Genomic DNA, 27805 nt, shown 5'->3' with positions numbered 1-27805 from the left:
GGTACCTTAGGAGCACGGCCATGTTAGTGTGTGTACACTAGCCCAAAGCATTATCAATCACCCGATCGGCTGATCACTTTATTCATTCGGTAAACACATAAAGCATATCTGCTGCAGGTTGCGCCTGGGGGCCCCTTCACCGTCGCGCACTTCTCAACGTGTTCGCCGCGGATGGCAGTGGCATGGCACAAACGCCAATATCAGCCGTTGTGTCTCCCCCTTTTTACCTCTCCCATTCGGCCACACGGTCCGCCGTTCGACCCTCACGCATGTCGAAACTTTGTTAGCCTGATAAAAGGTCATGTCGGGTCCATTCGGACCTCCGTGGCGGCAACCGGCACGGCCCGCAGCGACAAAGCGCATAGCTCGGTCAGAGAGAGATCCTCAAACACGCCGGAACGCAGCAGCCCCAGCCAGGAGTAGCCCCACCCGAGCACGGACGCACGGACAATAGCGTCGCGTCAATCGCGGTCCGCTGGCTTGCGGCGTCAGGCACCGTTCAAAAACCCAAACAGCGTTGAAACGCCGGCAGTGCTTCCCTCAACCCCCCCACCCTCCATGCATCGGGTAAGGGCAGGTGGTAGGGCGCTTATACCGGTGCGTCGTACACAACATGCACATATACGACACCTCCCTATCGGCAATCCTATAGTGCTGTAACCGTAAGCGCTCGGCGGGACGACGACGACGGCAACGACGACTTGCCGTACCGACGGGGCAGGTACCCGTACGGCCTCGTTCTCCTGACCCGGGCCTCCTCCTCCCGGCCCCCCTCTCCTGTGGAAGCTTCAGAGCCCCTTTCTCTCCCCGACCCTTTGAATCCTTCTCCTCCCACCACACCTCCTTCAGGTGGGTTTTCCCCTAACGCCCGATTCGCCAGGACCCCCTCGCTAGAGGAACCCCCAACTGAAGGTCCCCCGCTAGCTCGCCCAGCCGCCCACAGCCGCCCCACGTCCTCCACCGCCTCTTCATTCTCCACGCAGCTGCTCCTCTTTGCCTCTTTTTCCAGTTCACCGCCACCATACGCCGTTTCTCGGCCTCCGTGCCGACCCCGCTCCAGACCCCTAGCCATCTCAAATATCCCCAGATCCGGATCCAGATTGACCTCGTGCTTCCGTACCAGGCAGATCCGGACTCGATCCATAAGTCGCGCGGTCCACTCAGCCGACGGTCGTACATCCAGCACCGCCAGGCCCCACATCAGCCCACCCAGAGATTCCGCGTCGAAGGTCCCCATCTGGGGCTCCGAAGCCGCCAGGAAGCTACGGATCCAGCGCCGCGGTGGCGGCACACCTAGCTTGGCCACAGAGACCAACAACTCGGATAGCAGCCGCGGGGTTAGCGACCGCGATGAAGGCTCCGCCGTCATCGTCACCGAATCCGGATACGCCGCCAAGCCCCCCGCGCCTGCAGCAGCGGCAGCGGCCGCCGAAGACGCGACCGACGTGGGCGCCTCTGACGCTGACGCCGGCTGGGGCCATGATGATGATGATGAGGAGGAGGAGGAGGACGCCGATACGGCTGGCGATAATACCGAAGTTACGGGCACTGTCGCTGTGGGTGTTGGTGTGGACGTGGGTGTGGCGGCGCCGCGAGCCGCCTCCGCCAATCGCGTCTGAGTCTCCTCCAGCAGCGCGAACAGCCAGGAAGGGTCGGGCTGCACGTCCAGCTCCGCCACCGCCGCCACCAGCCCCACCAGCCGGTCATTCGGCAGCAGCGACATCTTCGTGGCGCAACCCGCAAGTAGGGCCTCCAGCAGCGCCCGCTGCTGCAGCCGACTCTCCGCCGCTGCCGCTGCCGCCGCCGCTGACGTTGACGTTGACATCAATCGTATTGTTTTCTTTGTCCTGGTGGCTGCGGTGGCTGTGGTGATGGTGGCTGTTGTTGTTTCCAGGCTCTGACGGCGGAGTTCTGCCAGCGCCATCACTGCATCGGCCATATCGTTGGGCGCCAGGACGTCGCTCTTGGAAGCCAGGGTGGCTGCCCGCCGTTATCACCACCGTCACCACCAGCAGCACGAGGACCGGGACCGGATGGACCGGGTAGAGGCGCGGCGAGTGCGAGGGGACCCATGTGGGGAAAAGGGAGGACAGAGGAACGTCAGACGGGCGGGAGGCAGTGGGCCATTTACGGTGCATACGTACGGAAGTACGGAAAGCAAGTGGCGCCGTCTTCCCCAACCGCAGTAGACCATCTCACTTTACCCCTACCTACCTACCTACCTGCATACATACATACATACATACATCTCCCTCCTCTCCAGTCAACGCCCTGCCTCCCCTTTTCTCTCTCTCCCTGACCAGCCAGACGCACCACTCACCACACGCCGCCTGCAGCCACCCGTCCTCCGGCCGACCTCCTCCCGCCCGCGCCACCGCCAGCATCATCCGAGCCACACCCGCCGCCGTGAATCTCGATACCTTCTCCGTACACAGCGCCAGGTAGCGCCGCAGCCAGGTCGCCGCCAGCACCTCCAGCTGCCGCCCCTCCTCCGCATCCCCACCGGCTCCCCCCGCCTCCGCACCTCTTCCCCGCCGCTGCTTCCCAGCCTTGCCCCTTCCCCCTCTCTCCCCCCCTCCCCGCAATACCCCCTGTTTGAAGAGGTCGCCATCCAGCCGGGTGATGTCCCAGAGGAGGTCGGGCAGGTCCCGCGGGCTAACCTGGGGCAAGTGGGGGAGGCTCGTCTCCAGGCAGCGATGCAGCCAGGCACGGTCGGGGGCCAGTCCGGCAGAGCCCAGGAAGCCAAGTACGGCAGGCAGATCCGCAGCCCGGAAGTACGGCAAAAGCGACCCGGTGACCTGGCGGGATGGGTGGGCGGGTGAGTGGGGGCTCTGGGCCCACTAGCGTAAATGGCGGCGGAGTGGTGCGCAGCGGTGCTCTCTCACCCCGGTGTGTGGGCGGGTGGCTGGGTGGGTGGGTGCCGGTAGCGCACAGTCCAGCCCTGGTACCCAACCCCCGCACACCCGATTATCACCCTCCTCCCCCACTTCAGGCAGGGAGGCCTCCTAAGGGCCTTACACAGCACCACAGAGCGTCGCGGTAACCCCCCTCATTGCACAACCACCCCAACCACTTATACGGCCCGTTGTGACGGCAACGACTGCTCCATCCCACATCCCACATTCCATCCTCCACCCCACCCCACCCCAGCCCAAGTCAAAGGGGGGCCGCACCCGCAGGAAGTCCTCCCGCCACTCCTCGCCTAGCCGCCACCCCAGCCGGGTCACCGCCCAGGCCAGGGTCGCCACTTGGTGGGGCTGCATGGCCCGCAGCCGGGAGCCCAGCGCCGCCAGCAGCAGCCCCCGGCACCTGGGACCCGGCTGGAAAGACACCTCCGCGGAGGCGCTCACCACACGAACCAGGTCATCGCAGCTCAGATCGCCGCCACCGCCAGGCCCTGTTGGTGCTGCAGCAGACATGCCTGCCGCTTCCGTTGCCGCTTCCTGCTTCGGATGATGCGTTAAGGCAGCGCCCGGCGGCGACGGCGGAGGCAGTTGAGCTGGAGGCGCCTCGACGGTTGTTTTCTTGGAACCGTCCAGGTCATGCTGGTTTTGGTGGTTTTGGTGTTGGTTGCAAAGGTGGTGTTCCAGGCACACGCAAAGCGCCTCCTCGTACAGCGCCAGCCAGGGGGACGTGGGCCGTACCCCCAGTTGCACCAGCGACCACAGCAGCTGTGACAGCTGCGGCCCCAACAGGTACGGCAACCCTAGCTGCAGGCAGCTCATGCACAGGCCCAGCCACGCGTCCCCCGGCCGCAAGTTGAACGCTGCCAGCGCCGAAACCACGGACGCCAGCTCTGGGCTGGTCAGCCGGGCCAGACCGGGAAACGCGGAGGATACTGTGGGTGATGGTGGCGTTCCCGCAGCGGCATGATGGGACGGTGCCAGTGGAACGTTTGATGGCGGGGAAGCTGGCGACGCCATTGCAGCTAGTGCTGGCGTTGCCACCATCAGACCGTGCTGCAGTACACTGCCCGGCTGTGTGGTCGGGGCCGGGGCCGGGGCGGGCCTGCGCATCAAGGAGTCCGCCAGGCGTCTTAGCACCTCCGGACTGGCGCTTCGGAGGCATGCTAGCGATTTGATGATGGCGGCGATTTCGCGAGGCTGCAGGGAGGGCAGGTGGAGGTCCAGCAAGGCATACGCGGGCTGCAGGGCGTCGGTAAGCAGCGCGGCATCCAGGGGACCCTGCGCACTGCTACGCCATCTAGCCGTGAGTTGCCGGAACGTGGCGACAACGTCGGCAGGACGCGTGCTGGCCGCAAGCTGCGTGCGGACCGCTCCTGGCAAGGCATTGCGGGCGCTGCCCGCTTCTTCACGGAGCAGCGCATGGATGGAGGCAAGATCCGCGCATTTGGCCAGTCGGTAGGCTAAATGCGCTTTTTCGGCGCGGCCGCTCGCCGCTTGTAATTGGGCACCTGACGATGCGCAGATTGTCCGCGCATTTGGTACGGATGAATGAAGCCGCTCCCTAAAGCTAACCCGTGAAGGTAAACACGTCGTCTGTGGAAAGAATCTAGCAGGGAATATAGCAGGGATTTGACCATGGCAACTTTGGCAATTGTTCCGTTGAGGTGGCAAGCCGTTAAAATGCTCATAGCCACTTAACAGCATATCTTCGCCGCAAAGCCGTTAACTAGTTAGTCCTAACCACCCGTTCCAAATCGGCAGTAAAACGATGCTTACTGAGCACGATAATCCTCTTAGTTATCTTATCATAATTCGCCAGCCTGCTTAGTTGTTCAGCTCCATCAGCTTGAACGTGTCTCACCGCTACATCCGTGGGTTCGAGCTCGCATTAATGTTAGCCGTAAGCTTAAGCACATTGATTTTTGGCACATGTGTACGACATGACGACGGCTCTCGGTCCCTCCCACCTTACCTTTTCCTGCGTTCCTTGCGCAAGATTAACCTTCAGTAGTAATCAAGATGGGCCAGAGTTATCCAAGTCATTTGGAAATTATCATTTACATTCACAGACCCACGGGCCGCTACTCGGCCTTTGATTGAGCGTAGGAGAGCGAGAAGTGAACAACAACCACATAATCTTCCAGGACAAATTTATTCCTAAATAGTCACACGAACCGCATGGGATGCCGAGCATTTTCATGGTCTGCACCCAGGCTAGCGACCGGCAATCAACGTGCATCTCCTGGCATGATACACACATACGCACACATTTCAAGCATCCATCTCCAGCTGATACTACCAACCGCACCAACGTCTACCCATGAGGTACCGAACATTCAAGCAACGCAGGGCCTACCATGCATTAACGCAGGGCATATTACGCTTAGCCGAGCTTCGTTTATGAGCCGTCTTAAAAGCATTGACCGAGCCAACACATCTGTCTTTTATAGTTGAAAAGTGCTTACTGGATTGCCAGGCCAGGAACTACCGGAACCAAAATACTGGCACAGGTGCAACTAAGTACGAGTCAACAGTAACGTTTCAACGGAGGGCGAATTGAGGCCCCGATGTCCGGATGTAGCAGCCCCTCAGCACCGAAAGCGGCATACACAACTAGTGCCGAAACTATAAATGCAAGGTTTTTTCAATCTAATGGTCCCGACAATTGCTAAGCAATAAGCAGCAGTTTGGGAACGCACCAAACCACCATGAATAGAACATAACATTTAAATGGTCAAGCTAAGTCCACCCTCCTGCGCAGTTGCGTCTCTTGGGTCGCAACCAAGTGTGCCATTTGCCAGGCGGGCTGCTAGCGGCCGTATCAGCCCAGCCAACGGTGTAAAGCCTGCATGCTATGTTGAGCCCAACGGTCTGGGGCCCTGCTGCGAAGAACTCTATGGAGGCCAATCAGCAACAACAGCAACAACAACCACAAAAGCATGTACTACTGCATACTTGTAAAAGGTGCCGTAAAGCCGCACTAACGGAGTTGGTGGGCGCATGGGCCTCCTCTTCGCTGTGCGCAGCCGAGCGTTACGATTTCCAGACAGGCACTCAGTGTTCCTAGGTAGGTAGGTAGGTAGGTAGACGCGCTCACATGCACGGTCGCTTCAAAATTCACCTTCCAGATGCGATTCACACTCTTGGAGGATGCGCGTTAGGGGCAATGCGACTTTGTATTGGTGGGGGATGCACGCCACTTTGCGGTCAAGCTTGCAAGCCAGTCGCAATACAAGATATGCGGTCTCCTCTACGGGGCATTGCAGCGGTGGCGCTACTATTTGTAAGTTATTACTAGGATCCCCATGCAAACAAAAAAAGAGATAAAGGAATGTAGTCTCTAGTCAATGTCTTCTTGACGACCAATGTCGATCAGTTTTTGCCGGTTTTGCGCAGCCAAACCCCCTAAAACACGGCGACGCCACGTCCCCCCGCACCTGTCCTGGACAAATCCCGCCTGCGCTCACCCCACACTGCATCCTCACGCGGCAAATAGCTCACGGGAGAGTTGGTCACGACCGGCGGTGACACACACGTGGGTGTGACCGTTGTGCCATAACCGTTACCGGACACAACCGAAAGCGATAGCTCTCGCAATGTTCCTCACTCAAAGTATATATATGCAGCAACAAGTTACGATATGCTGGACGACGATAATGATGATAATGGTGATGATGATGATGATGATGATGATATGATAAAGCGAGGTCCATGAAACGTTGCACGGCAACATACGAAGGCAAGGGTCAAGAGCCCTCACCTGCCCTCCAGACGGAAAACATGCTATGCGCACATGCTATGCACATACACATACACATACACACACATGCAACCCCCAAAAGTTGCCAAACGGGGCCGCGCTGGGACAGAACCGGGGGGGGCCAGAGGGGCCCCCGTAAATCAAAATTGGATGAACACCAGCTCACGCGCCACGGTGCTCCGCGCCCACGGGGACTGTCCACTCGGCGATGCAAGGCCGTGTGACATGAGGCTCCCGGACCTGCGCAGGCTGTCAGGCTGACGCCCAGCTGCCAACCTAAACGATGCCGCCGCCCGCCTCGCAGCCAAAACCCCAGCGCAGCCCGAGGGCTCTCCCCCGTTGCTGCTGTAGCTGCTGCCGGAAGCTGATCCATCCAGGCGCTTTCCTCCCGCACACCCTGCCTCACGCGCCTCCCTCCCACTGGTGGCCCCCGCAGACCTGGAGCCCACGGGGCCCAGAGGGCCCGGAGGAAGGCGCGGCAAGCGAACACCGCTGCCACTAGCGCGGCGTCGCACTACTTGGGTCCGCAAGGCGGCGTGAGGCGCCCCGGGTCCGTCGGCCGCACCCTCCCCTGCTTGCGTGGCGTACGGACCGTCAGACTGGCGCCGCCGCCGAGAGGAAGCGCCGTCCAGGGAATGCGATAGCGCGCGTCTGCTGAACGGACCACGGCGCGCTGCGACTGTGTTTTTAACAACAGCAGTTGAGGTCGTTGCCTTCGCGGCGCAACCGCCCGAGCTGGGCCTCCTCTGATGGGACGACGCCATCCGGTGAAGCGCCTCCTGCTGCGGTTGTTGGTCCTCCTGTGCCGCATCTGCCTGCGCCGGAGGCCGCGGTTTCTGCTTCTGCTGTTGTTCTTCCTCCTGCTGGGGGTGTTGTTGATTCCCGAACCGCGACTCCGAGCTTTCTACAGGCAGGGAAACTTCCGGTTGAACTTCCCCCTCCGCGGTTGGCGACTGCGGCTGCAGCTGCGACATCCCCGATACACGAAGACACGGGCTACCGGGGGAACTGGACCGACTGCACACGGGCGACACCCCCATGTTGATGATGCCACTCGTCCGGCCCTGCTGCTCCTGCTGCTGCTGACTTCGTTGGCCCTGCGGGGCTGTCGGCGGAGATGGGTGATCCCCCATGCCAGCCTCCTCGGGAGGGTGCAATGCGGAATGTCGTTGGACTCGAGACTGGCTGCGGGCCCGGGGCTCCCCGCGTGCCCCGGTGTTCCCCGCCAACTTCTTGTTGTTATGGCCCATGAGGGAAGTCCGCGGTGGTGGCGACTGCGACTCGGAGGCGGGCTCCCCCGCATCCTGTTCACGTAGAGAGAGGCATCCCCGCGGTGCAATGGATTGAAGTCGGGTGGCAAGGCAGTGGGGTGGTAGATGCTGTGGGGCATGGCCTTACCAGTGCACTACCGGGCGGGAAAGCACTACTAGTCGCAGCAACGGCATAACGTGCTGGGAGAGCGCAAGTCGGCCGCATGGATGAACCCCGGGAAGGGCTTAGAGCTTTCCTAGCAGCCGAATTGCGGCCACAGAGTTGAGCGCAGGTCTCTATCAGGGTGCTGCTACCGGGCGGCTGCTTTGGTGGGGTACATGTATATTGGTGGGCTCACTCGCGGTGTACTGGAGACTTCTCGTCCCGAAGCGCTAGAGCTCATACGTCAAGGGTCACGGAATGAGGACTCAACATGCTCTGTGCATTCAGGCCGCCCGGAAAGGCGCATTGATGTTCAGCTTCTATCATCATTCAGCATCAGCATCAGCATCAGCAGCAGTAGCAGCAACAGCTGTAACCCAATTAGGTCACTCACAATGGCGTGCGCATACGCCTTCGTCAACTTTGAGGAGACGGCTGTAGACCGCTGCAAGATATTTTGTAGCAATAAGTCCAGAGATGTCGTGGAGGTGGTCACCCCACATCCGGACTGTGATGACGGCAGCAGGCCTCGGCTCTGTGACTGCCTCAGCCGCTGTGAGCTTCCTCCAGGATAGGACACTTGTTCCGAGATTGCCTCTGACCAAAATATCTTGGTGTCCAGAGGTTCGATCGTACTTTTGTCCAGGAGTGGCTGGGACGATGCGGTGCCCAGGACAGCAGAACGCTCTTCAGCGCTCAAAACCTGAAGGTTTGTGCGTTGACGGCGGATCTCCTCTGCCTGAGCGGCCTTGCGTTGTGTAAAGTCTCGAAGGAACTGTGCAAAGGAAAGGCATTAATGGCAGTCTTGGGCTAACATGCAAAACGACGCGAAGGCAACACGGTTATGTTTGGAGGGAGCGTGTCCCTCGGTTTTTTCTGCGACGGAGTCATTGTTCTATCCCTTTGCCAATGCTTCGTTGTAGTCTGTTCCCATTTACTCCGAGGAATGCATTCCCAGCAAGGCACAGCAAGTCGTGGGCACTCCATGGAACACAGACCGACTGTTACCCACATCACGTTTGCCGACAAAATTTACCTTTGCTGTGTGAGACCAACGTAAATTTAAATAATTTTCGTCGACCTGGACTGCTCCATCGCCTGGCCTAAGGCAGCTGTCGTTGGCCTTAGTTGTGGAATTCACAGGGCCTGACGTGAGCTTTTGTCCAAACGTGTCAGAGGGACCATCTGGAGCATACAGAAGGTCACACATTGTCGGATAACAATGTCCTAGAGTCCTGCAACGACGAAACAAGTCCGAGAGTTGGACCAATTCTCAGGAGCAAACACTATCATTAATAGATGAATGTCATGTGCTCTATCTTGTCTAATACGAAAGGTCAGCCGTTTGCGTGCCAACGTGTATTGTCGCCGCGGCCTGAGAGAGCCCTACCCCAAAAATAAACCCCATGAAAATAGCCAACATCTTGCAAACGCGTCATGACGGTATCGATTGAGGAAAAGCTGTTTTCGAGGATCGACACAACATACGGGCCTTATTGGTGCTAGCCTCAAGAAGGGACCGTTTCACTTATAATTATGAAGGCCTGGATTATAGGACCAAGCCTAATTCACACTAATCGCAATAACCCTGTTGCCAAAAAAGTGACGTACATGCTACACACCATTCAAGATTTTTTATGCGCAACTGCCCAGTCATGTAACTTGTTTTTTTATAAGTTTTAAGTCATCCAGGCAAGAGCAACTACACTCGAGTAATTTCGTTTAAGCGCTTTCAATGAATCATCGTGGCAATCCATCGCATAACGTGACGGCCCAGGTAGCTTAATACAATCGTTCGTGTTGAGGATACAATGCCAAGGCTAAATTTCAAGCTTATTGCATAGACACGTGGGTTGCGCTATGTAACCGTGTCAGTCTTGAAGTAGCGAGGCTCGGATAGCGAACCTGGCTAGGCCTGCAAGGGCATGGTGGGCTGTACAGCTTTTGCACAGCCCACACTTCGAAGCACTTTGTTGACAATTTCTTAGTTTTTCCTTACTGCATATAGAGGTTACGTGGGACACCTCTTGTCCCTAGAAATGGTAACCCTCCGAGACCACCCTAAGGAACGTATATGACTGGACGTGTTCCTCCGTAGTGCTTGAAACCTCTGGTACGGACAAAGCTCATGAATGCTATGCCTCAAATACGTTCAAGTGCTGTCTGTATTGAGTACGCTGGTCACTTCTGTCCCTGGCTTGGAAACTGGTAAAAAGTTGTAGCAAGGCACGAGGAGTTGCAGCTTCTTGGACCCGGAAAAATTGCTCCTCCCGTTGCGGCATTGCTTAACTTTACAGAAAACCACGTACAGCAAGGCTCAAACTTGTACCGGATACACCGGGACTCCTAGAGCGGCACGGCCCAATCGTTGCAGTTCGATTCTTCCTCTCCAAGGGAAAGGCAGCGGACCCTGCAGGGTGGCACTGAGCCCCACACCATTAAACGGACAGAATGAGAATATCGTCAAGGCGTGGAGATCCTTTGGTTCAAGCCGGATAGCAGTACGCCAGTGCGCACACCCGCAAACCGCAATAGCAGGAAAACGAAGTAAATATCCGGCAACCGCTGTCTCAACTGTTCGCCCTATGCAAATGCGCTGGAAGCTCAGCAGCAGCTACTCCGGCAGTACAGCATCAGCTGCCGGAAAATTCGAAAGAGTTTCCCATGCATACGCGGCATGCATTTGCGGCGCAGTGGACGCAACACCATGGGGACCGACTCAGGGGCCGAGCTCGGATACATGCGTGCCGCCATATATGGATAACAACAGAAGCTGCCACACGGCCTCCCTTGTACATGTAGGTTTTTTGTTGTATCCGCATGCATGCGAATACGACATCTGGAGAAACCCAAAAACACGCCTGTCGCAGCAAACTGCGTTTCGAACGCAGTCAAGCAGGATAGATCCTTGTGTCAGAAGAGCTCATGAGCTATAACTGATGGGAAATGCGATTTGCACAAGTGTGGGGGCCGTCCGTACCAGCCGGGGGCCCCATGGACGGTCAACGGCCATTATTTTGGCATCAAGTGAGGATGTTGACATCCGCTCCAGCTTGCCTTGGCACCATGTAACGTGGGCCTGCGCGCTTTCGCACTCATACAAAAAAACGGTACTCGCGCAGAAGGGATCCCCAGGCAGTGAAACGCAAACAGGCGCATTTCATCTTATCCCATTAAAGCTGCTAAAACACGCGCCAAGGCGATAACGTATAAGCTTGGTTGCTTCTGGCCCCTTCCCGGCACTAAAAATGGCCCGCTCGCTCCCGCCACAAGTAAACGGGGCTGTCGGTAAGCTTCGTGAGGGTTTAGAGCTTTTGTGAGCTTTGCTGCTGTTGTTGAAGCTGTTGGGAGAAGCCGTTGCCATGGGAACGGTTCGGCAATCAGTTATAGGATGAAGTACAGGACGCAGGCGGGAAGGGTGACGGGAAGGCAGCCGTTTACACCGGCGGGGCCCTCCTTAGTCCACGCCTGCTCCCCCCATGTTTGTCTGCTTCACCGTCGAGTTTGCTCACACTCTGGGCTGCGGCAGCTGTGGGCTGGATTTGAGGTTGGGGGCTTGGGGCATTGGGGGCGAGGGATGCTGAGCTGCGAGATGGCAGGAGCGCTTCTTGGGGCCAGAGCTGGGGGTGAGGAAGCATGTTGTCTGCGTTCAAGTCACGCCAGTGCGTGTGAACGCGCATCGGAACGGTTGGCCAGCAGGTTCAGGTTCCCCCGGCACTGGCAAACAGCATGATCTCAAAGCCAGTTCTTATGGTGAGTAGTTGAAGTAAACGACACCAGTGATGGAATAGATTGATGCGGGAATGCAGGATAACAAAGTCCCTTGATGCCGTTCTTTCATGGGGTCCTGGTAGTGAATTGGCATGCGTAGCTGATAATGGCATGCACGACTGCAAAACAACGGTGGTCAGCGGCAGTGCGGCCTGCGACCAGTCTGGTCGTTCTGAGAACGCTTATGCCGACTCGCCGCAACTTGCAGTGAGGATTTTAAAGCCCTTGAAAAATTTGAAAACTGGGGTGCATCAAAGTCCTACAAAGCAATGGCATCAGGGGCATGTTGCTGCAGGAGCTTATTAAGACAGTGATCAAGCTTCACGACTTGCAACGTTCACTAGGACAGGCAATGAAATGAACGCAAATATATGTTCTAGGAATGTAGAAGGAGCCCGAGTTGCTTTTGTGCAGGTTTGATGCGGTGGCTCGTACACATACAGATACGAGTCCAAGCTTCACTTCCCGCGCGCACACCAGCCTAATTCACTTGCAGGTTCATTAATTCAAATTCCTTGCTGTCATTACAATGATCTCCCTGTCCAACCTGCGTCTTATGTCCTCAACCACACGAGTCGCACGACCGAACAAACGTACCACAAAATGCCTGGCTAGCCATCCAAATCAGCACAGCATCATGTCGCTGTCGTATTCGGGGCGTATTGATCGACGTGCGGTATTGGGCAGCGCCGCACTCCTGGGCACACTGCTGGGGCAGCGCAGTGTCGCAGTCGCCGCAGCTCAGCCGGAGATCGAGAAGGTGGGGCGTCCATTCCGCACCCATGCCAAACCATGCCGTCACCACCCATGCCACGGCACCCCACTATTAAGGCCCTTCGAGCCGGACGGCACTGGAAAGGGCCTAGGGGAATATACCTCCCAGGGTGTTCTCTGGAAGCCGCGCCCGGCTCGCAAACACTCACATCCCCGCTACAACTCAGGAGTATTCCGCACCCTGCAGCGCTCCTCCTCGTCTCTTCTCCCGTCGCATTGACACACCTCCCTGGTTACCGCTGCGCCAGGTTCTGGAAGACCCTCGCTGGTAAGGCGCCAGGCGGCCAGGCGGGTGCTGCAGCAGCACCCAACCTCCCATCCAGCGCGTTTCCCCACCACCCGCCACCCGCGGTAGTGGTGACGGTAGCCGGTCCTGCTTTCTCGACGGCTCTCCCTCCCCCGAACTGCTGACCAGCCCGGCCTGTCCTCCGTCCTGTCTCCCACTTCTGGAACACGGCTGCCCGCGTGTGTGCCGCTGTCCACTGCTCGTCCAGGCCAGAGAAGTGGCCCTTCCGCCCTGAGAATTTTCAGCGCTACGACGAGACCCCGGATAGCTTCTTCTACGATCAGCCGCGGTTCGTCACGCACATCGATGACAACGCAATCAACGCGCTGACTAAGTAAGTGGATGCACCGGCTTGGAACGTGGATGCACGGGAATACATGTGAGGCGGAAGCGCACGGGAGTGGAGCCAGGATGTCATCAGGTTGCTGGGCCGCCGCTCCCAACCCCCCATGCTTTCCCGGCACACGGTGCACACGAAGGCGGGAAGGCGGGAAGGCGACAGGGGGGACGTGATGAACTCCTTCGGGTCCATGCTTCACTGTCCCAGCTTGCCTCAAACGCCGCCCCCACGTACACACATACAGACATACAGACATATATACATATATACAGACAGACATATAGACATATATACGCGTACACATGCAGGTTTTACGGGGAGGTCTTCCCGCCCGTGGGTACCAAGTCGGCGGCCATTCTCGACATTTGCAGCTCCTGGGTTTCTCATTATCCAAAGGGCTTCACGGCCGGACGTGTGGCGGGTAAGCAGGCAGGCAGGCAGACCAGGCACGGCCAACAGGAAGCGGCATGCGTCTCCTGTGTGTGTGTGCGCACAACACTCATTCGCGCACACGTTTTACCGCACGGACTGCACTCGGAAGGACGGTGCCAAAGGTGGAGTGTGTATTTCTATGACGAACAGAAAGAACGGGACTTCATGGGCAGCATGCACCGGCTGGCGCACTAGCGTAAATCGCCATACTTTGACTTCTGCGTGAATGGAAATCACCCACCTTGCCTCACCCTGCCTGTGTAGCTGTAGCTGCATGATGACGATGATGATGATGATGATGTTGTAGCGATTATGAGAGTACAGCCCGGTGTGTATTCCTGTGATTTGCACCTCCGTCCCTGGGCCAACACGCTCCTGCGCGCCTCCCCCCCGGTCCCTGTGCGCTTTCGCCCGAGCGCAGGACTTGGTATGAACGAGCAGGTGGGAGCTTGGGCGTGTTGTGGAGGCGCAGGTGGTGTTTGCTGCAGTTTCTGGGTGGGAGTTTGGCGTTATCGCCCGATTAGGCGCATGATAGCTGGAGCCCGGCGTGCCAGGGGACTTGTGGGTGTTGTGACTGCGGGCGTATGTTGCTCTCAGCCAAGGCTGTGCCAGCGTAATGCAACGCAATGTGGGAGGTTGGGTTGGCGCTTGGCGGCGCCCTGTCCGGGGACCTAGGTTTGGCCCCCTCGTACGGCTGGAGGGCCGGACAGACCGCTGGGTAACGGGTGATGTATGTTAAGTAGGCGCCGGCGTTTTGCAAAACCCAAGTCATTCAGAAATCCAAGACGCAGAGCGACATACTGGCAGCGTATCGGAGTGTACCGCGTTGGATGTCTTAATCGCCTCGCCGCGCAAAAGAGAGTGGAGGAAAGTGCGGCTGCAGCACCTCACACGTGCGGCCGCAGCCCTGACTTTGCGTATGGATGTCTGTCTGCCAGGAGCTGGCGCGCAACGTCCAGCTGACCGAATTTGTGGTGAAGGATCTTAACGTCGGTAGGTTTCACCACTGCCACTGCTACTGCTACTGTCACTGCTACTGTTACTGCTGCTTACAAGTTTTTACAAGCTATTGCTACTGCCGCATAGAACGTAATATGAACCTTGCTTGAGGCTGGGCGGGTGCTGCATAGCCATGGGTCCGGGAGAACCGAGGGTAACCAGCGCCATCTTCGTCCAGTGGGAGGGGAAGGGAATCCATCAGAGCATCACCACCGCCGCAGACGGGTTCGTGAGAGCGCACCGCCTGTTCATGGTGCACATTGGGCTAGTGACTTCTTAGGACAGCCATGGGCACATGTAGAAGTCTGTGGGCACGCGGCGCACATGCAGCCCTGGCTTCGCCTTCGCCTTGCCTCGTCCGCACCGCATGTCACCTTGGCTGTCCTGCCCACCCCTCCTGTCTCCGGACGAGCCCCGGCGCGCAGACCCAAAGCTGCCGTACGCCGACAACACCTTTGACGTCATCACGAACTGCGTCAGCGTCGACTACCTGAACAAGCCACTCGAGGTGAGCAGTCGCACCCCGCAGCCGCGCAGTACAAGGAGTAGGTCACGAGCGGTTGGTTCCACTGCGCATGGAAGGCTTCCCAGCAGCCGCAAACATCGGGACAGGGGGGTTTACGGCAATGCTCGGGTTGGGTAAGGTACGAGTTCCCCTAACAAGTAGCAGGCAGGAGCCGAGGGCCGTTAACCTTGACAGATGTGATCTCCGAGGGCCGTTAACTTTGGCCGAAGGCACGAGATTCAGTCGATACATGCCTCTTGCGACACCTGGAACCGTGCGGTCCCAACCGGGTTTGTTAACCTGCGCTCCATGCTGCCCAGCCTGCAACTTACCCACGTGCGGGTATGCGACGCGATGCAAATGCGATGCCAACACGCCGTACAACAACATGCAAGCTCTTAAAACGAAAACCCCAATAACGTCCATGTCAATAACTGAAGAGATGGTTCGAGAAGGAAAGAACCGCAAACCTAGGGCATGACCAATGACCATGAAGGGCGAAATGGTTTGGAAGCACTGGATACGTGTTCGCATCCGGAAGGTCACGGGTTATGATCTAATGGAGACCGGCCTGCGGTCTATTTTGGCTGGGGGCCAGTTCCACGCGAGTGCACCTCGCGCAGGGTGCGGATGCGCCTCCGCTTGTGCACCTCTGCTCGCCTTCCACCTGTTGTTGGATGAATCACGTCGGAATGGGTTCCCAGCCCTTCAGGAAGGTGGGGGACCTTGCTGCTGACGGGGACAGGGAAATATTGCACTATCCTCACCCCGCAACCACTCCTAACCACTGCATTATCGTCACCACAAGGAGCCATCATCACCTCGTCCGCTGCATCTACCCTTGGTGGGGCAGGTCTTCCGGGAGATGCATCGCGTCCTGAAGCCCGGCGGCACGGCTTACATGTCGTTCAGCAACCGCTGCTTCCCCACCAAGGCCATTAGCCTATGGACGGCGACCGGAGACGGTGAGTGTCTCTGAGGGCGGAAGAATAGCGCTCTAGCTGCGGCATGTCCCCCTGCGTGTGCGGGAGATGTGTAAGTTCGTGCACCGGGCATGGGGTTTGTGCTGGCGGGGACGGGAAGCAGGTTTAAGGAAGGTCTTGACGTGTGCTGGAAATGACGGTGGATACTGCTCCGCGTATAACTGGATGTGGCTATTGCTACTGCTGTCGTTAATCCCTTTTGCTCCGCGTTGCTGTCGTTATTCCCTTTTGCAGCCGACCACGTTTGGATTGTCGGATCGTACTTCCACTACTCAGTGCCCGGCGGCTTCACGGAGCCGAGGTGTAAAGACATCACCCCCAAGGTGCAGACCAGGAGGCTGTGGTCAGGGCTGGGCTTGGGGGAGCTTTGGTCTGACGTGATTAGGGAAAGACGGCCTCGACAGGCGCTCAGTAAAACCGCAGAAAGCTGCCTAACGGTATTCGCCTGTTGATGGCGTTCATGTTCGCTGCGAACGCTGCACGGATCCATCGGCACACCAACACGGGTTCACGATAGGCGGTCCTGCTGGCATCAATTGACGTTTAGCCGTGTAGCATGCACGTCGCCTTACACATTTTCGTCACCATATAGACCAGCGAACTTTCAAGGTCCCTCCACGTGGAAGAAATGAAGAAATTATTTGAGTGGACCCCGCGCCCTACATTCCCCACACTGCGAAGCATCCGTCGGATCTCTCGCGTTTCATCGTGCCTTTGGTGCCGTGATGTGATAACGCAAATGTCCTCTTGTCCCATCCATTCTTCCCGAAGTCTGTGGACCTAAGAAAAGGACCCCCTCCATCCTGCTTTCCTGAACTGGTGCCAGGTCATGTTCGGGTACACGGACCCCATGTACGTGGTGTACGCCTCAAAGCAAGGTTAAAGAAGAGGTGGATTGATTGAGGCGGGGGTTTTGGCCGAGTGATTGAGTGCTGAGAGCTTGGCGAGGGCTGCGAATGGTTGCCCCGGTAGGGACATTTTGCTTGCGGTTCAGGGTTTGTATGCAAACGTGGAAGGAACTGGATGGATACTGCCAAGGCTTTAGGATTCTGCAGTTGGAAGGGGTGGGGGTGCGCGTAGTCCATCTGCGTGAAGAGGGACTAGGGCGGATTTCCATCCACTGATTGCTTCGGGAACTGACTGCAATAGAAACAGTCGCGATAGGGACATGGTTGGCTGCGCCCAGCGTGAAATGCTCGGTCTATGCTGCCGTAACTTACGGATGATGTGGTGACACCTTTCCCGTGTTTGACATGGCAAGGAACCATTCCTCTGTGTTTGCAATTGTCTAGACAAAGACTGTAGTTGGTGCTAAACTGTCCGGTGTCTCTACCTGCTTTGTGACAGTACAGGCGCGCCAAGAGGGTTTCGACTGTTGACTAGTCTTGGAATGCCGCCTTGACGATGACATGGTGTCCTGGTGTGTCTGTCTCGGGTACACGTGGCGGCATTTCTACCATCTGTATAATCATAGGTCACGACGGATTGCCTATCGGTAATTTCTGCAAAAAGTATAGAAGCAGCATCTCAGGGTCTCGCACACACCGTTCGCGGCGACGTGCCGTACAACATGCCATGCTCAGCATGGCATGCAATTAGATGCTGTCAACTGCTAGAATAGACTGTATCACGATATTAATGGTAAGCCTGGAGTGAGCTCGCAATTTGCTGGCTGCTTTCTTCCTTTGTCCATCCCCCATCAGCAATTGTCGTTTTTTGTCAATTATGTTCCGATATGTTACTATAATTGGTGCAGGCATGGGATCGTTAGGCGATTTAACCTAATTCAGACCTGAGTTGGTAGGAAAAGAAGTCTTTACAGTTGATCCAGTTGTCTTACCGAACTGCACATCCGAACGCAAAGAAGGTATAGGACAGAGGCTCACCTGGAGCGGTTGAGCCAAGCCTCTACGCAGTAGCTGGCTAAGTAGTTGGTCGTCATGGACGCGGACCACGAGCTCACCGGAGGTGAGAGTTGTGCTCCGAGGGCTTTGTACATAAATGAGCTTTTTAAATTTTGCGAACAATTGGCAATCCAATAATGCAGGGTTGGAGCAAGAGATGCAGAAGCTGAACAGGGTTTACGACCCTGTTACTAAGCGGGTACTGCCTTTCCATACATACTACGACGCTGCCGATGGGCAAGAACTTGATGCTGCCATAGCTGCGGGCAACGCGATGGTGGTCCACTTCGAGTTTGGGAGCACCATAAAGACGGACCCCGACGTGCCTCGCGTCTGCCGTAAGACGGTCTTTCGTGGCCGTTCTTTCGGAAAGTGCCCGTGCGTCCCATACCTCAACTCCTTACCTCGCAGGCCTGGCCTTACCGCGTCTGTGTCTCGTATCCTTCGCCAAGCGGGCCATATGCCGCCAGATATGTCCCGGCATGTACCCAAGCTTCATACGCCTTTCATGGCCTGACACGGGCGAGGTCCTGGAAGATAAAGATGCCGGGGCGCCTGCTCGGGCAGAGACTCAAGCTAGTTGCCAGCGTACCCTAGCGAGCTATGACGTTGGTCACCAGTCGGTTCTGCAACTCGATATCGTGGTGGGTGCGGCTCCACTCCAACCTCCGACAGTAGCGGCAGCCGAAGGCTTGCCAGGTTGATACGCATAGCTTGCGTGTCTGGCATAGCTGGCGTGGCAGTGGCTAGGTGGACTTGTACCTGGCACGCTTGTCCGTGTCCTGCACGGAACGATGTGGTACACGCAGGCCGGCTGCATGCAGTCACCGCTCTCCGCATTTGTGCAATCGTGGAGCCCTATACCTCCTACGAGTTGCTGGCCGTGCCAGAATGCAGGGGATTGCACGTGAGTGGTGCTTTTAACTAGCGTAATGTAGACCTGCGGTGTTCGTTTTCCTATAGGTCTTTAGGAACGGATACATGAGAAGCGGCCAGTTGGATGCGCCTTCTGCCTGCCCCTTCTGCAGGAAGGAAACACTTTTGAAGCCATCGACTACAGGGATTTGGCTACGGTTGGTACAACTACGCCAACTGCCGCCGTCGCGGCAACGGAAAAGAGGGAAAGTCCGACAGGGAGAGGACGGCAACTTGTTGCCCAACGGGCGCTTCGTGTGATCGGTGCCAATGCACAACAAACGCGTAACGCACCGCGGCATCAAACGGCCCAGGCGAGGCGCGCCTGGACGCGAGAAGAGGTGCGAAGTTGTGAAGGCTCTTAGATCCAAGCGCACACGCTGTTGGCGTGTATGCTTTCTGTAAAGCTGTAACCATTTAACGCACTGGCCTTCGATATTTAGCGAGGTTAGGCGTGTTGCTATTTTCTTTGACCCATCGTGCTGGCGGCTGAAGGAGCTCCAGGGCAATGACCCATCGTGCTGGCGGCTGAAGGAGCTCCAGGGCAATTTGTGCGCGTTGGTTGCATCGCAAGTCGTACTCTTTAATGGGCGCTGCCTGGAACCTGGCATGCAGACGGTAGCCTTGCTGAAAGGTATGAAAAAGTACAACGGCACAGCATGGAAGGCCATACTGGATGACCCGGAGTTTGCCGAGACACTGAGCAGGCGGACTGGGGTGAGTGAATTTGGGGTGCGCTTGGGCCGCGACGATACATATATATAAGGCCATACTGCCGTAGAGACTTATTCGCCACGCTAGAGAGCTGTACCTAAATCCAAGCGCATCCCCGGTGTGGATTTTACTAGCCACCGAATTCCACATTGTGATGCTCACTAGTTCATCTATGGGACGGAAATTAGATCCTGTGTCCTTGCTAAGGGACACATGCTAATTACGGCTATGGCCGCTGTACAACGCAGGTCAACCTTAAGGACCGATGGGTGAATCTGGAGAAGGCGGCGGACCGCAACTTCCAAAACATGAAGATGAAGGTCGCAGAAGATGCCGAGCTACATGACCTGGTGCAGCAAATCCTAGCCGGCCTAGGGAAAATTTAAGCTGCACGCGTGGCTGCCACGATGGCGCAGAACATGGGCTTAACTTCTCGCTTTGCAAAGGGCTGGCGACGGTTTATGTGGATTGGAATGACCTTTAGGTTGCAGCAGGGTTGCAGAAATGGTGAAGAGTGACTGAGGTTAAGCAAGTCCCTGGTGATGGTTTGTCCTTGGTGATGGAGGGTTTCTTCGGTGTCTCAGTGCTGCCCACATTGCATGGCCATTTCCCTAAAAGAAAAGCCAGTCTGTGGTAGTAGACTGTGAGGACAGTGCCTGAACGTGTGCCCATCATGAGCGAGTTGAGCCAGGAGATAATGGGTGTTGTGCACTCATTGTGGGCATGCGATGGGTTATCATATATCTGTCTCGAAACAATTTGCAAACCAGCCAAACATTCCCTTAGGGTTACGTAAGCCAAACCTGTTATATTGCAATGGTTCCCCGTGGCTAGTCAAGCCACGGACAAGAAGGTCGACATAGCTCCACCTTGGTAACCCCAGGACGGCAGGATGGGCTTTTCGCGTCCTTTTCCGTCGGCAAGGGGCACTAAACGTTATTCGTAGGATGACTGCGCCAAATCCTTTACTTACAATGCTGTTACACCTCTCATAGCCCTGCTTACTGTAGCCGGTGACTAACACGTCCCAGACTGACACGTCCCTGACGTGAGAGAAATGCTTGTGTCCCTTAACCGCGGAACCCTACGGAGCAGCTATGGAGGTAGGGTCCGCCGCTGGAAGAGGACGAAGTTTTGCTTGTGGGAACCCAATAGATAAATGTTCCAGTCTGTATTCCAGCGCTTCCCGTCAGACCACTTAATGGTATTGGCATAGTGCAGTTGCAAGCAGTTGCAACCTTAAAACGGGACGTCCACGCTTTCGTGCCGAGTTCTCTTTCCAAATTCCTATTTCCGGCACGAAATACGTGCAGTCTAACTCTAGCTGAAGTGCCTTTTCCTGTTAGAACTCGCATTTCCAATCAAACTGTCGAAAGCTATGCTTAGTAAGGCAGGTTTGCAGTAAGTAGTATGGGCCAAGTTCACAGGTTATGCAGGTTGAGGGAGCACATATAGGGAGTACAGAGTGCCCCGTACTGCCCGCCCAGCATGCAACGCATGCCAAAGTCAGCGGCATCATCTATCACTATCATCTATGTTGGTCCATACGTATCTATCTTGAGCTCGGATTTACGAGTTTTTTTGGTTAAGTTTATTCATCACGTTTATTGACCCTTTCATGATGCTCATAGTCCACGAGTTTATCTGATACAAGAATGAAAAAGGCATAAGTACTCGATATATGATATGCTATTAAGTATTGCTGCTGGTTGCAGTGCACTATTTGACCGGAGTCTACGGTCAGAGAAGTGTCCCAGAACGCATGGGCCCGGAGCCAAAAGATGTTCTGAGAGCCGTCGGCGTGAGTTGAAATATTGACATGGTCCGTAAGAGACCTGCTTGATATCTCGTTAACTGGTCGCAGGCCGTCGCTGTTGACATACCTTCTACGGTCCCTGGGAGCGTGCCACCTGCCAACTGGGAGGGATGGGAAACCGTTCTTGACATATTGGGATTACAGGGTGAGTGCCGTGCGACTGCGGTGGTCCGGGAAGCGGCCCTCCAAGCTGGACAGCAGCAGAGCCCTGGTGCAGACGCACGAACGGAGGAACACCACGGGCAGAGCACCGCGGACGGCCGTGATGGCGCTGGCCGCAGGCTTCAGGTTAGGCCCCACATAACCCTCTAGTCTTTGTCGAATACCGCTGCCAGGAACACGTTATATGGACCGAGTGTGCATCTATTGTGTCCTGAGCGCAGGACCTGCGCGGGTATGCACCCACGGGGCTGGGTACCCGCATCGTGGCTGACAAGAAGGTAACCCCCTCGGTAAGCTGCCGCCAGGCAACGCAGCCACGCACGTGTGTGGCATGCTTCCCACCTTGATCCGAGCTCAATATACCCTACAGACTGTGATGTACCAGCTCCGCTCCCCAATCCTACAAGGAGACCTCGAGATTCGTGCTTGGTTGACCGAAAGAGCCCTGCATGACGTGCTCAAGGACGCTGCCGAGCCCATGCTGGCCAGCTGGCGGGTGCGTTCCGCGCGCTGCATCGTATCTGGGATCCAATGGGCACCGTTACAGCGCATATACCGTCCTTGGGCTGAGCTCTTGACTAATACTATTGGCAAATATCTCAACTCGAAGAGTTTGGACAGTAAGAACTTATGATTCCTTCATGCTTTTGAGGAAACTGGCTACGCAGTTACGGCCGAAATACGTCGGGTATTGCAGACAGCCCCGCCGCTTTAGCGACCTGTTGAAGGATGACTTTCCAAGCAAAAGCACTGGCATGCATGTGCCCTGTCGTTCGGTATGTTTTCGGTGACGTGCAGAGGCCTGACCGCAGCCAGGCGCAGCCCGTTGCGAGCCCCTTCGACCCGGAGGCAGCGAATGCACTTCTTGGTCGTCTACAATCAGGAGCTGGCCGACCGAATGCAGATGGAGCCACGCTACCGGCACGGCGTGCTTCACCCCAGATAGGGAGCCTTCCAGCAGTGTGCTCCACCAGGCAGGCGAACGTGGAACTGGCCGGGCAGCCGGACAACGGCAGGGTCAGGCAGCACGAAGGCTTGGAGGCTGCTCAAGCTCCGGCAACAGTCGATCAGCTGGCGGCTGACGGTGGCCAACCAAGCCCGCGTCCCGGCATGCCAGGTGGGAACGACTGCGGGGCCACGGGCGCCAATCCCCGGGCCCAGCAGGGAGATCAGCGGTCCCCGGAGGAGCCCGGACGAGTGCCACACGAGCAACGGCGGCCCCCACGGCACCGGTCGCCGCCACTTTACGACGATGACCAAGATCTGAACAGCTCCTACTGGTGGGTTTGTGTACAAGGTGGTCAACACGGGTGTACGATAAAAGACCTACGGTGATGGATGTGCCTCTATCAGGGAATGTGCTGTCCGCTCTGGCGAGGGGTACAGTGGTCAGCGGCAGAAAATTGAGCAATCCATTCTTGAACCCGCTGGGTATAGCAGGATTGATGGAATGAAAGCATATCTAAGATGGTTTCCGAACGTTAATCTGTCTTCAGAATGCGGTCGCCTTCTGTAAGCACGGGTTTTGCCTGGGCTTCACATGCAATCCTATGCCCCCTTTCCCGGTGCAATGACAGTCACCCGGCAGCTGCTGCGGCCCTGTTAAGGACCTTCAAGGACGCTTTCGCTCGGGCGTATCAGCGTCAGAAACAACGCATTCAGGAGGAAATCCTCATGGCGCGACACGCAACTCTCTTCGGGGCTGGACGTGACCCTCAGGCTGGACGACAGAGACATGAAGCGGGCGGGCGGCAGCCGGCAGGCGCTGACGTCGAAGACGATAGCTTTGGTGAGGGGACCGTGCGGCCGCAGGCGCAGGGGTTTCGCAACAGTATGGTTGCGCCGGGAGCTGCAGCTGGGAGGACGCAGCCTCCGCATAGAGCCTCCGCTGGCGCGGCTGGCCGGAGTGCGGCGCTGGCCCAGCAGGAAGGCTTGGGAGCGGCCAGAACAGACACGGTGCCGTCGGGCCCGGGGAGGGCGGGCCTCCGTGCAGGTAAACAACAAGAGCAAGGGGAGCATCGGGAGGAGGACATGGAGGGCGAGGAGGAGGAAGGAGGAGGAACGGGCCATCAGAAGCACCTGGACGGCAAGTGCCTTGCTGGGAAACGTGGGGCAGTGGCGAATGGAAACGATGACCTCGGTCGCTTGAGCGATGAGGAGGCGGCAGTGCAGCGGCCACAGAAGCGGCGACGGCGAGTAAGTCTTCCAACACGAGGGAGCCACACGCAAAAGTTGGATCTTAGCCTATGAGCCTCGGTCGCCTCGTGCGGCTGTGACTTACCGTGGCGAAACTCGACCGCGCGTCTTTACAGTCCTAATCCGAATGGGACAGCCGGACTGTACTGCCTTGTAAAGGTCATGTTTCCATTGCGGACACACATAAGAGCGTCCAGGGCACCGTGTTCTTTCCACGCATGTAGCTTTCGATGGGTGAAGTCATCGTATCGTTACGAATTCGCCTCATGGCGCTTGCTGAACCCAACTGCCACACTACCCTTGTGCAGATGTTCCGCAGGGGCGGCGCTGCTGATCTTGCGGCCGATAGTGACGGCCGCGATATCTCCACACCGCAACATGCAGCTCCTCCAGAGCAGCAACCACAGGCCAAGGGCGCACAGCAAGCGCCCAGTCCTGGGCACACCGATGAGATAGACAGTCCCTCGACACCCTACACGTCCGCAACCAGTGCGGGCGTAACAATCTCGTCAACATGGACACCGGCTTCAGATGCAGTCCTGCAGTCCCCAGCTGAAGGGGATCTGAATGATAACAGGGCTCCTTCGGGGGCACAGGGAGAGCCGAGGCGTTACCACGCTGCAATCATCCCGGATGACCGCGCGAAAGCCGCCTGGAAGAAGCTTGGAGAAATCCTACAAGCAGCCAAAACTGCTGCAAGGTATGGTCATCCTGGCCAAGCTGTTGCGCTTCCGCCTCAGAAAGCCGCCGTTGAAGCGGATCCCGCTCAGAAAACGCGACCTTGTACGCTAGTAGGTGTGAATGCTGAGCTGCCAGGAGGCGGCGCAACCCTGCGAGTCAATGCCGATACGTCTGCGGGCAAGGGGTCGGGGTCGGCTGACGGCGAAGCTACGCAGCCTGTAGGGGCTGCACCAGCACACGGGGTGGCCGCGCCGGCAGGTGGGGAGTGCGTGTCCAGGGGCGCCTCCGCTGCGCCCACAGGTGATGGGGTGGGGGTCGAAGCAGGGCTGGCCCGCGGCCAGGCTGACGGCGAGCGTCAAGCAGGGCTCCATGCTGCGCCTGCAGGAGGCGCTGCCGTACCTCCACATAGCACGGCCGCGTTGCCGGGCGGTACTGGTGGCGGTGCATCGGCCAGTCCGCATGCACGCGCGCAGCTGCCTCAATCACCTGTTGGCCGGCACCGGCGTCTGCCAACCTCTCTTTCCCATCGCGGACGGCCACGCACTTTGCAATCAGATGGCGATACTCTGGCATCACCGAACCGCCTGGCCGGCTTGGCCAAAACGGACCAACATATGGACACAGTCACACCTAAACCGCGCCAAGCTGGCAGGCTGCAGCCAAACGCCCAGGTAGCGCCCAGCCCGTCCGGGACGGCAGCGCGAACAGCGAGCCTGAGCGGCCACGTTCCCGAACCTGGATGCTCAGCACGTAGCACGGAAGCGCCTCAGGGCGGCTCACCAGGTGCAGCTGTTGGGGACCCACCTGGCGCGGGCCCTGGCCGCGGCTCAGCCAATCAGAAAGGTCCGGGTTCAGGCGGTGCTGGGCACCAGGCGCCCGATCCCTCCACGCCTTTTAAGGAGGCTATCTGTGGGCAGCGCCAGCGGTTTGATGGACCCACGGCCAGGCAGCGCGAAATGGGCGCGGTGCACGGCACTCAGCCAGACGGCCAAGGGGTTTTGCTGCCAAATGAACACGCTGCAGCAGGGCCGCAACCATTGCCTCACGCTGTGTCCGCGCCAAAGCGGGTCCAAGGGGAGGATAGATCTGCAAGGCAAGATGTTGGAGGTGGTCCGGAGACCTTCGACGGCGTGCAGGAAGACCCACACCACCCATTGCGCGGCTCCCGGGATGCCTGCACAACGAGGGATGAGCGAAACGCGCCGTTGAAGGGTCCTGAAAGGATGTTTGCCTCCCAAGGCATCCAGACCAGCCAGCGATTGCTCGACGATTGGGTGCCAGGCTTGCAGTTTCCGGGTCAGCCTGTCGAACGATCGATCGCAGTGCAAACCTCACAAATTTGTGCTGAGGTGCTAGCACCACAGCCCCCAGCACAACCCCGGCAGAGCCAGCAGACCGGCAGCCTGGGGCCTGGTGGCCCAGAGCAGGGGCCCCTTACGGAAAGCCCTCCTGTCAGTGCCGACGAACAACCCACCAGCCAAGCAGCACAGCGAAACCAGGTCGGCACGGTTGTTGGAGTCCAGGTTGCCAGGTCCGATGGCCGACAAAAGGGTGGTAAGGGTTGTCGGCAAAGGGTGCATGAAAGTCGCCTGGCGGCGTGTGGGCCCTTAGCCGGCGGTGGCGTGCCAGCTGGAACAAGCGGCGCTGCGGCTGCTGCCCTTAGCCCAGTGGCAAGGACGCGGCCTGCGTCCACGGGAAAGTGCACAGGACCAAGACCCGTCAATGAGGACCTCGTTGGGGCGGCGATGTCGACGGCAGCGGCCCCCACGACCGCAAATTGCGTTACGAAGGCCCATGTGAACGTCTCGGGAGCCGCCGTGCAGGATGCAGCTGCTGATACCGGGGCAGCGGCCCCAACCGAGCCCATCCTAGCTGCAGCGTCTATCCAGGAAACCTCAATGGCAGCAGCAGGTGCAGCGCCGTACCTACAACAGCAGCAACAAAAGGCCGCTGGAGCACACTTCGTTGGGTCTGTAACACCAGCGCCGCAGTACGGCCGCCTTGCACGGCGGGGCATTCCCCTTGAGGAAGTGCAGGCGTGGCTGGGACCTGGATGTGCGCCGCTCGTGGCGCCCAGCCTGACACAGGATGTCCTCGATGTCCGGAACGTTGCAGTTGGCATCACCTCGTGGCCAGATGTGACCATGTCGGTCCTGGGACACCTCTACAGCAATCCCTTGCAGCCACTGCCTGCAGGGCCACCGCAGCAGGCGCCTGTCGCTGGTGCTGCTGCCAATAGTGGGGCCCCGTGGCAGGACTGCTGGCTCGGGTGCCATGTCCCACGCAATGTGCAGGACGTGGTCGAGCTTGAAGGCATCCTGCCTATGGCGCGTCAAGTGGTGGGCGGGCCTCCCACTGCTTGCGAGCCAGCTGCGACTCCGGCGGCGGTAGTGGCAACGCTTGTGGACGCCATGCGCCTTGTGGCGGAGCATCGTGCCGACGTCGCCGCCGCGGTGGCGGCTGTGAGCACGAATGGCAGGGCCGATGGAGATCAAGAGGAGCCCGACATGGCGGCAAGGGCTTCCTCGCCGGGTAGCAAAGGGTTGACCGACATGGCGGCAAGGGGCCAGCAAATGCCGGCCAGCAAAACCGGAGAGGTTAATGCCCCGCAGACAATGGGCGTAGCTCTTGATGGACGAGCCGCACGGCCGGCAGCAGTGGGTGATTATGACATGCACCAACGCTCAACTGAGCAGCTGCAAGAGGCGGCGGCGGAGCATCATCTGGGTTCACCTTCTCCGCTGACGCAGGATTTCGATTTTGTGTTGCAGAGCGCACCACCGGACTTTTTCACCCAGCCATTTTAGGGGCGGATCCTCCTTGCAGCTGGGTTGTGACCTTCATTGTGGTCACTTTTGGTTAATAAACTTGGGTTGATTTTATGTACCGTTTCGTGTATACAGTCACGCCCGTGTGCGTAAGTGCGCTTGCATGAATGGTCTTGTCACGTGGTGAAGATGTAATTGTGACAGTGGGGGTCAGGTTGAACTTATCTTGGTGTGGGATGTACCGCACTGTATGAGCTGAGGCTATACCAGCTGCAGCAGGCGGTACTCTTTGGACGTCTTCGTGCTTGGCATTCTCGTTATGGCTGGATACTTGTTGTGTGAAGGCGTCTGTTGCCGTGTTGCGTGATGCATGCGTATCCAGGCCACAGTCTGACCTTGTGGTAAGTACGTCAGGCTAGGGTGCGCGTACCATAGTTAATTCGCCAGGATTTTCTGACCTGCCTCCCATTAGTGAAACTG

The 27805-nt window shown here is 57.7% G+C and overlaps 5 protein-coding genes across 5 annotated transcripts; 3 read left to right on the top strand and 2 right to left on the bottom strand.

The window, feature by feature from the left end:
* Positions 1-175: 175 nt before the first annotated feature.
* On the bottom strand, positions 176-4795 carry VOLCADRAFT_102844 (uncharacterized protein; the record flags this gene model as incomplete). The annotated part of the gene is made up of 5 exons (XM_002945844.1): positions 176-320; positions 953-1980; positions 2321-2798; positions 3174-4414; positions 4768-4795. 5 exons carry the CDS (start codon positions 4793-4795, stop codon positions 300-302), a joined length of 2796 nt encoding a protein of 931 aa, XP_002945890.1. The 3' UTR covers positions 176-299.
* A 2011-nt stretch (positions 4796-6806) lies between these two features.
* VOLCADRAFT_86316 (uncharacterized protein) lies at positions 6807-11717 on the bottom strand (the record flags this gene model as incomplete). The annotated part of the gene is made up of 4 exons (XM_002945843.1): positions 6807-7970; positions 8474-8854; positions 9116-9264; positions 11576-11717. The coding sequence occupies 4 exons, from the start codon at positions 11715-11717 to the stop codon at positions 6807-6809; spliced, it is 1836 nt and encodes a 611-aa protein (XP_002945889.1).
* A 770-nt stretch (positions 11718-12487) lies between these two features.
* On the top strand, positions 12488-17157 carry VOLCADRAFT_102843 (uncharacterized protein; the record flags this gene model as incomplete). The annotated part of the gene is made up of 10 exons (XM_002946194.1): positions 12488-12610; positions 12873-12892; positions 13119-13244; positions 13559-13671; positions 14104-14123; positions 14621-14675; positions 15107-15189; positions 16040-16151; positions 16404-16492; positions 16996-17157. The coding sequence occupies 10 exons, from the start codon at positions 12488-12490 to the stop codon at positions 17050-17052; spliced, it is 798 nt and encodes a 265-aa protein (XP_002946240.1). The 3' UTR covers positions 17053-17157.
* Positions 17158-18109: 952 nt separating this feature from the next.
* VOLCADRAFT_86314 (uncharacterized protein) lies at positions 18110-20088 on the top strand (the record flags this gene model as incomplete). Its single annotated transcript, XM_002946193.1, has 6 exons — positions 18110-18137; positions 18485-18721; positions 18883-18980; positions 19102-19329; positions 19484-19705; positions 19951-20088. 6 exons carry the CDS (start codon positions 18110-18112, stop codon positions 20086-20088), a joined length of 951 nt encoding a protein of 316 aa, XP_002946239.1.
* Positions 20089-21080: 992 nt separating this feature from the next.
* Positions 21081-27364, top strand: VOLCADRAFT_86313 (uncharacterized protein; the record flags this gene model as incomplete). Its single annotated transcript, XM_002946192.1, has 9 exons — positions 21081-21103; positions 21567-21663; positions 21902-21970; positions 22051-22176; positions 22479-22960; positions 23258-23876; positions 24185-24815; positions 24858-27214; positions 27308-27364. 9 exons carry the CDS (start codon positions 21081-21083, stop codon positions 27362-27364), a joined length of 4461 nt encoding a protein of 1486 aa, XP_002946238.1.
* Positions 27365-27805: the final 441 nt, after the last annotated feature.

The sequence above is a fragment of the Volvox carteri genome (genome assembly GCF_000143455.1).
Source record: "Volvox carteri f. nagariensis unplaced genomic scaffold VOLCAscaffold_1, whole genome shotgun sequence".
In the NCBI taxonomy this organism is placed as follows: Eukaryota; Viridiplantae; Chlorophyta; class Chlorophyceae; order Chlamydomonadales; family Volvocaceae; genus Volvox; species Volvox carteri.
This window is presented reverse-complemented; position numbering and strand designations above follow the sequence as displayed.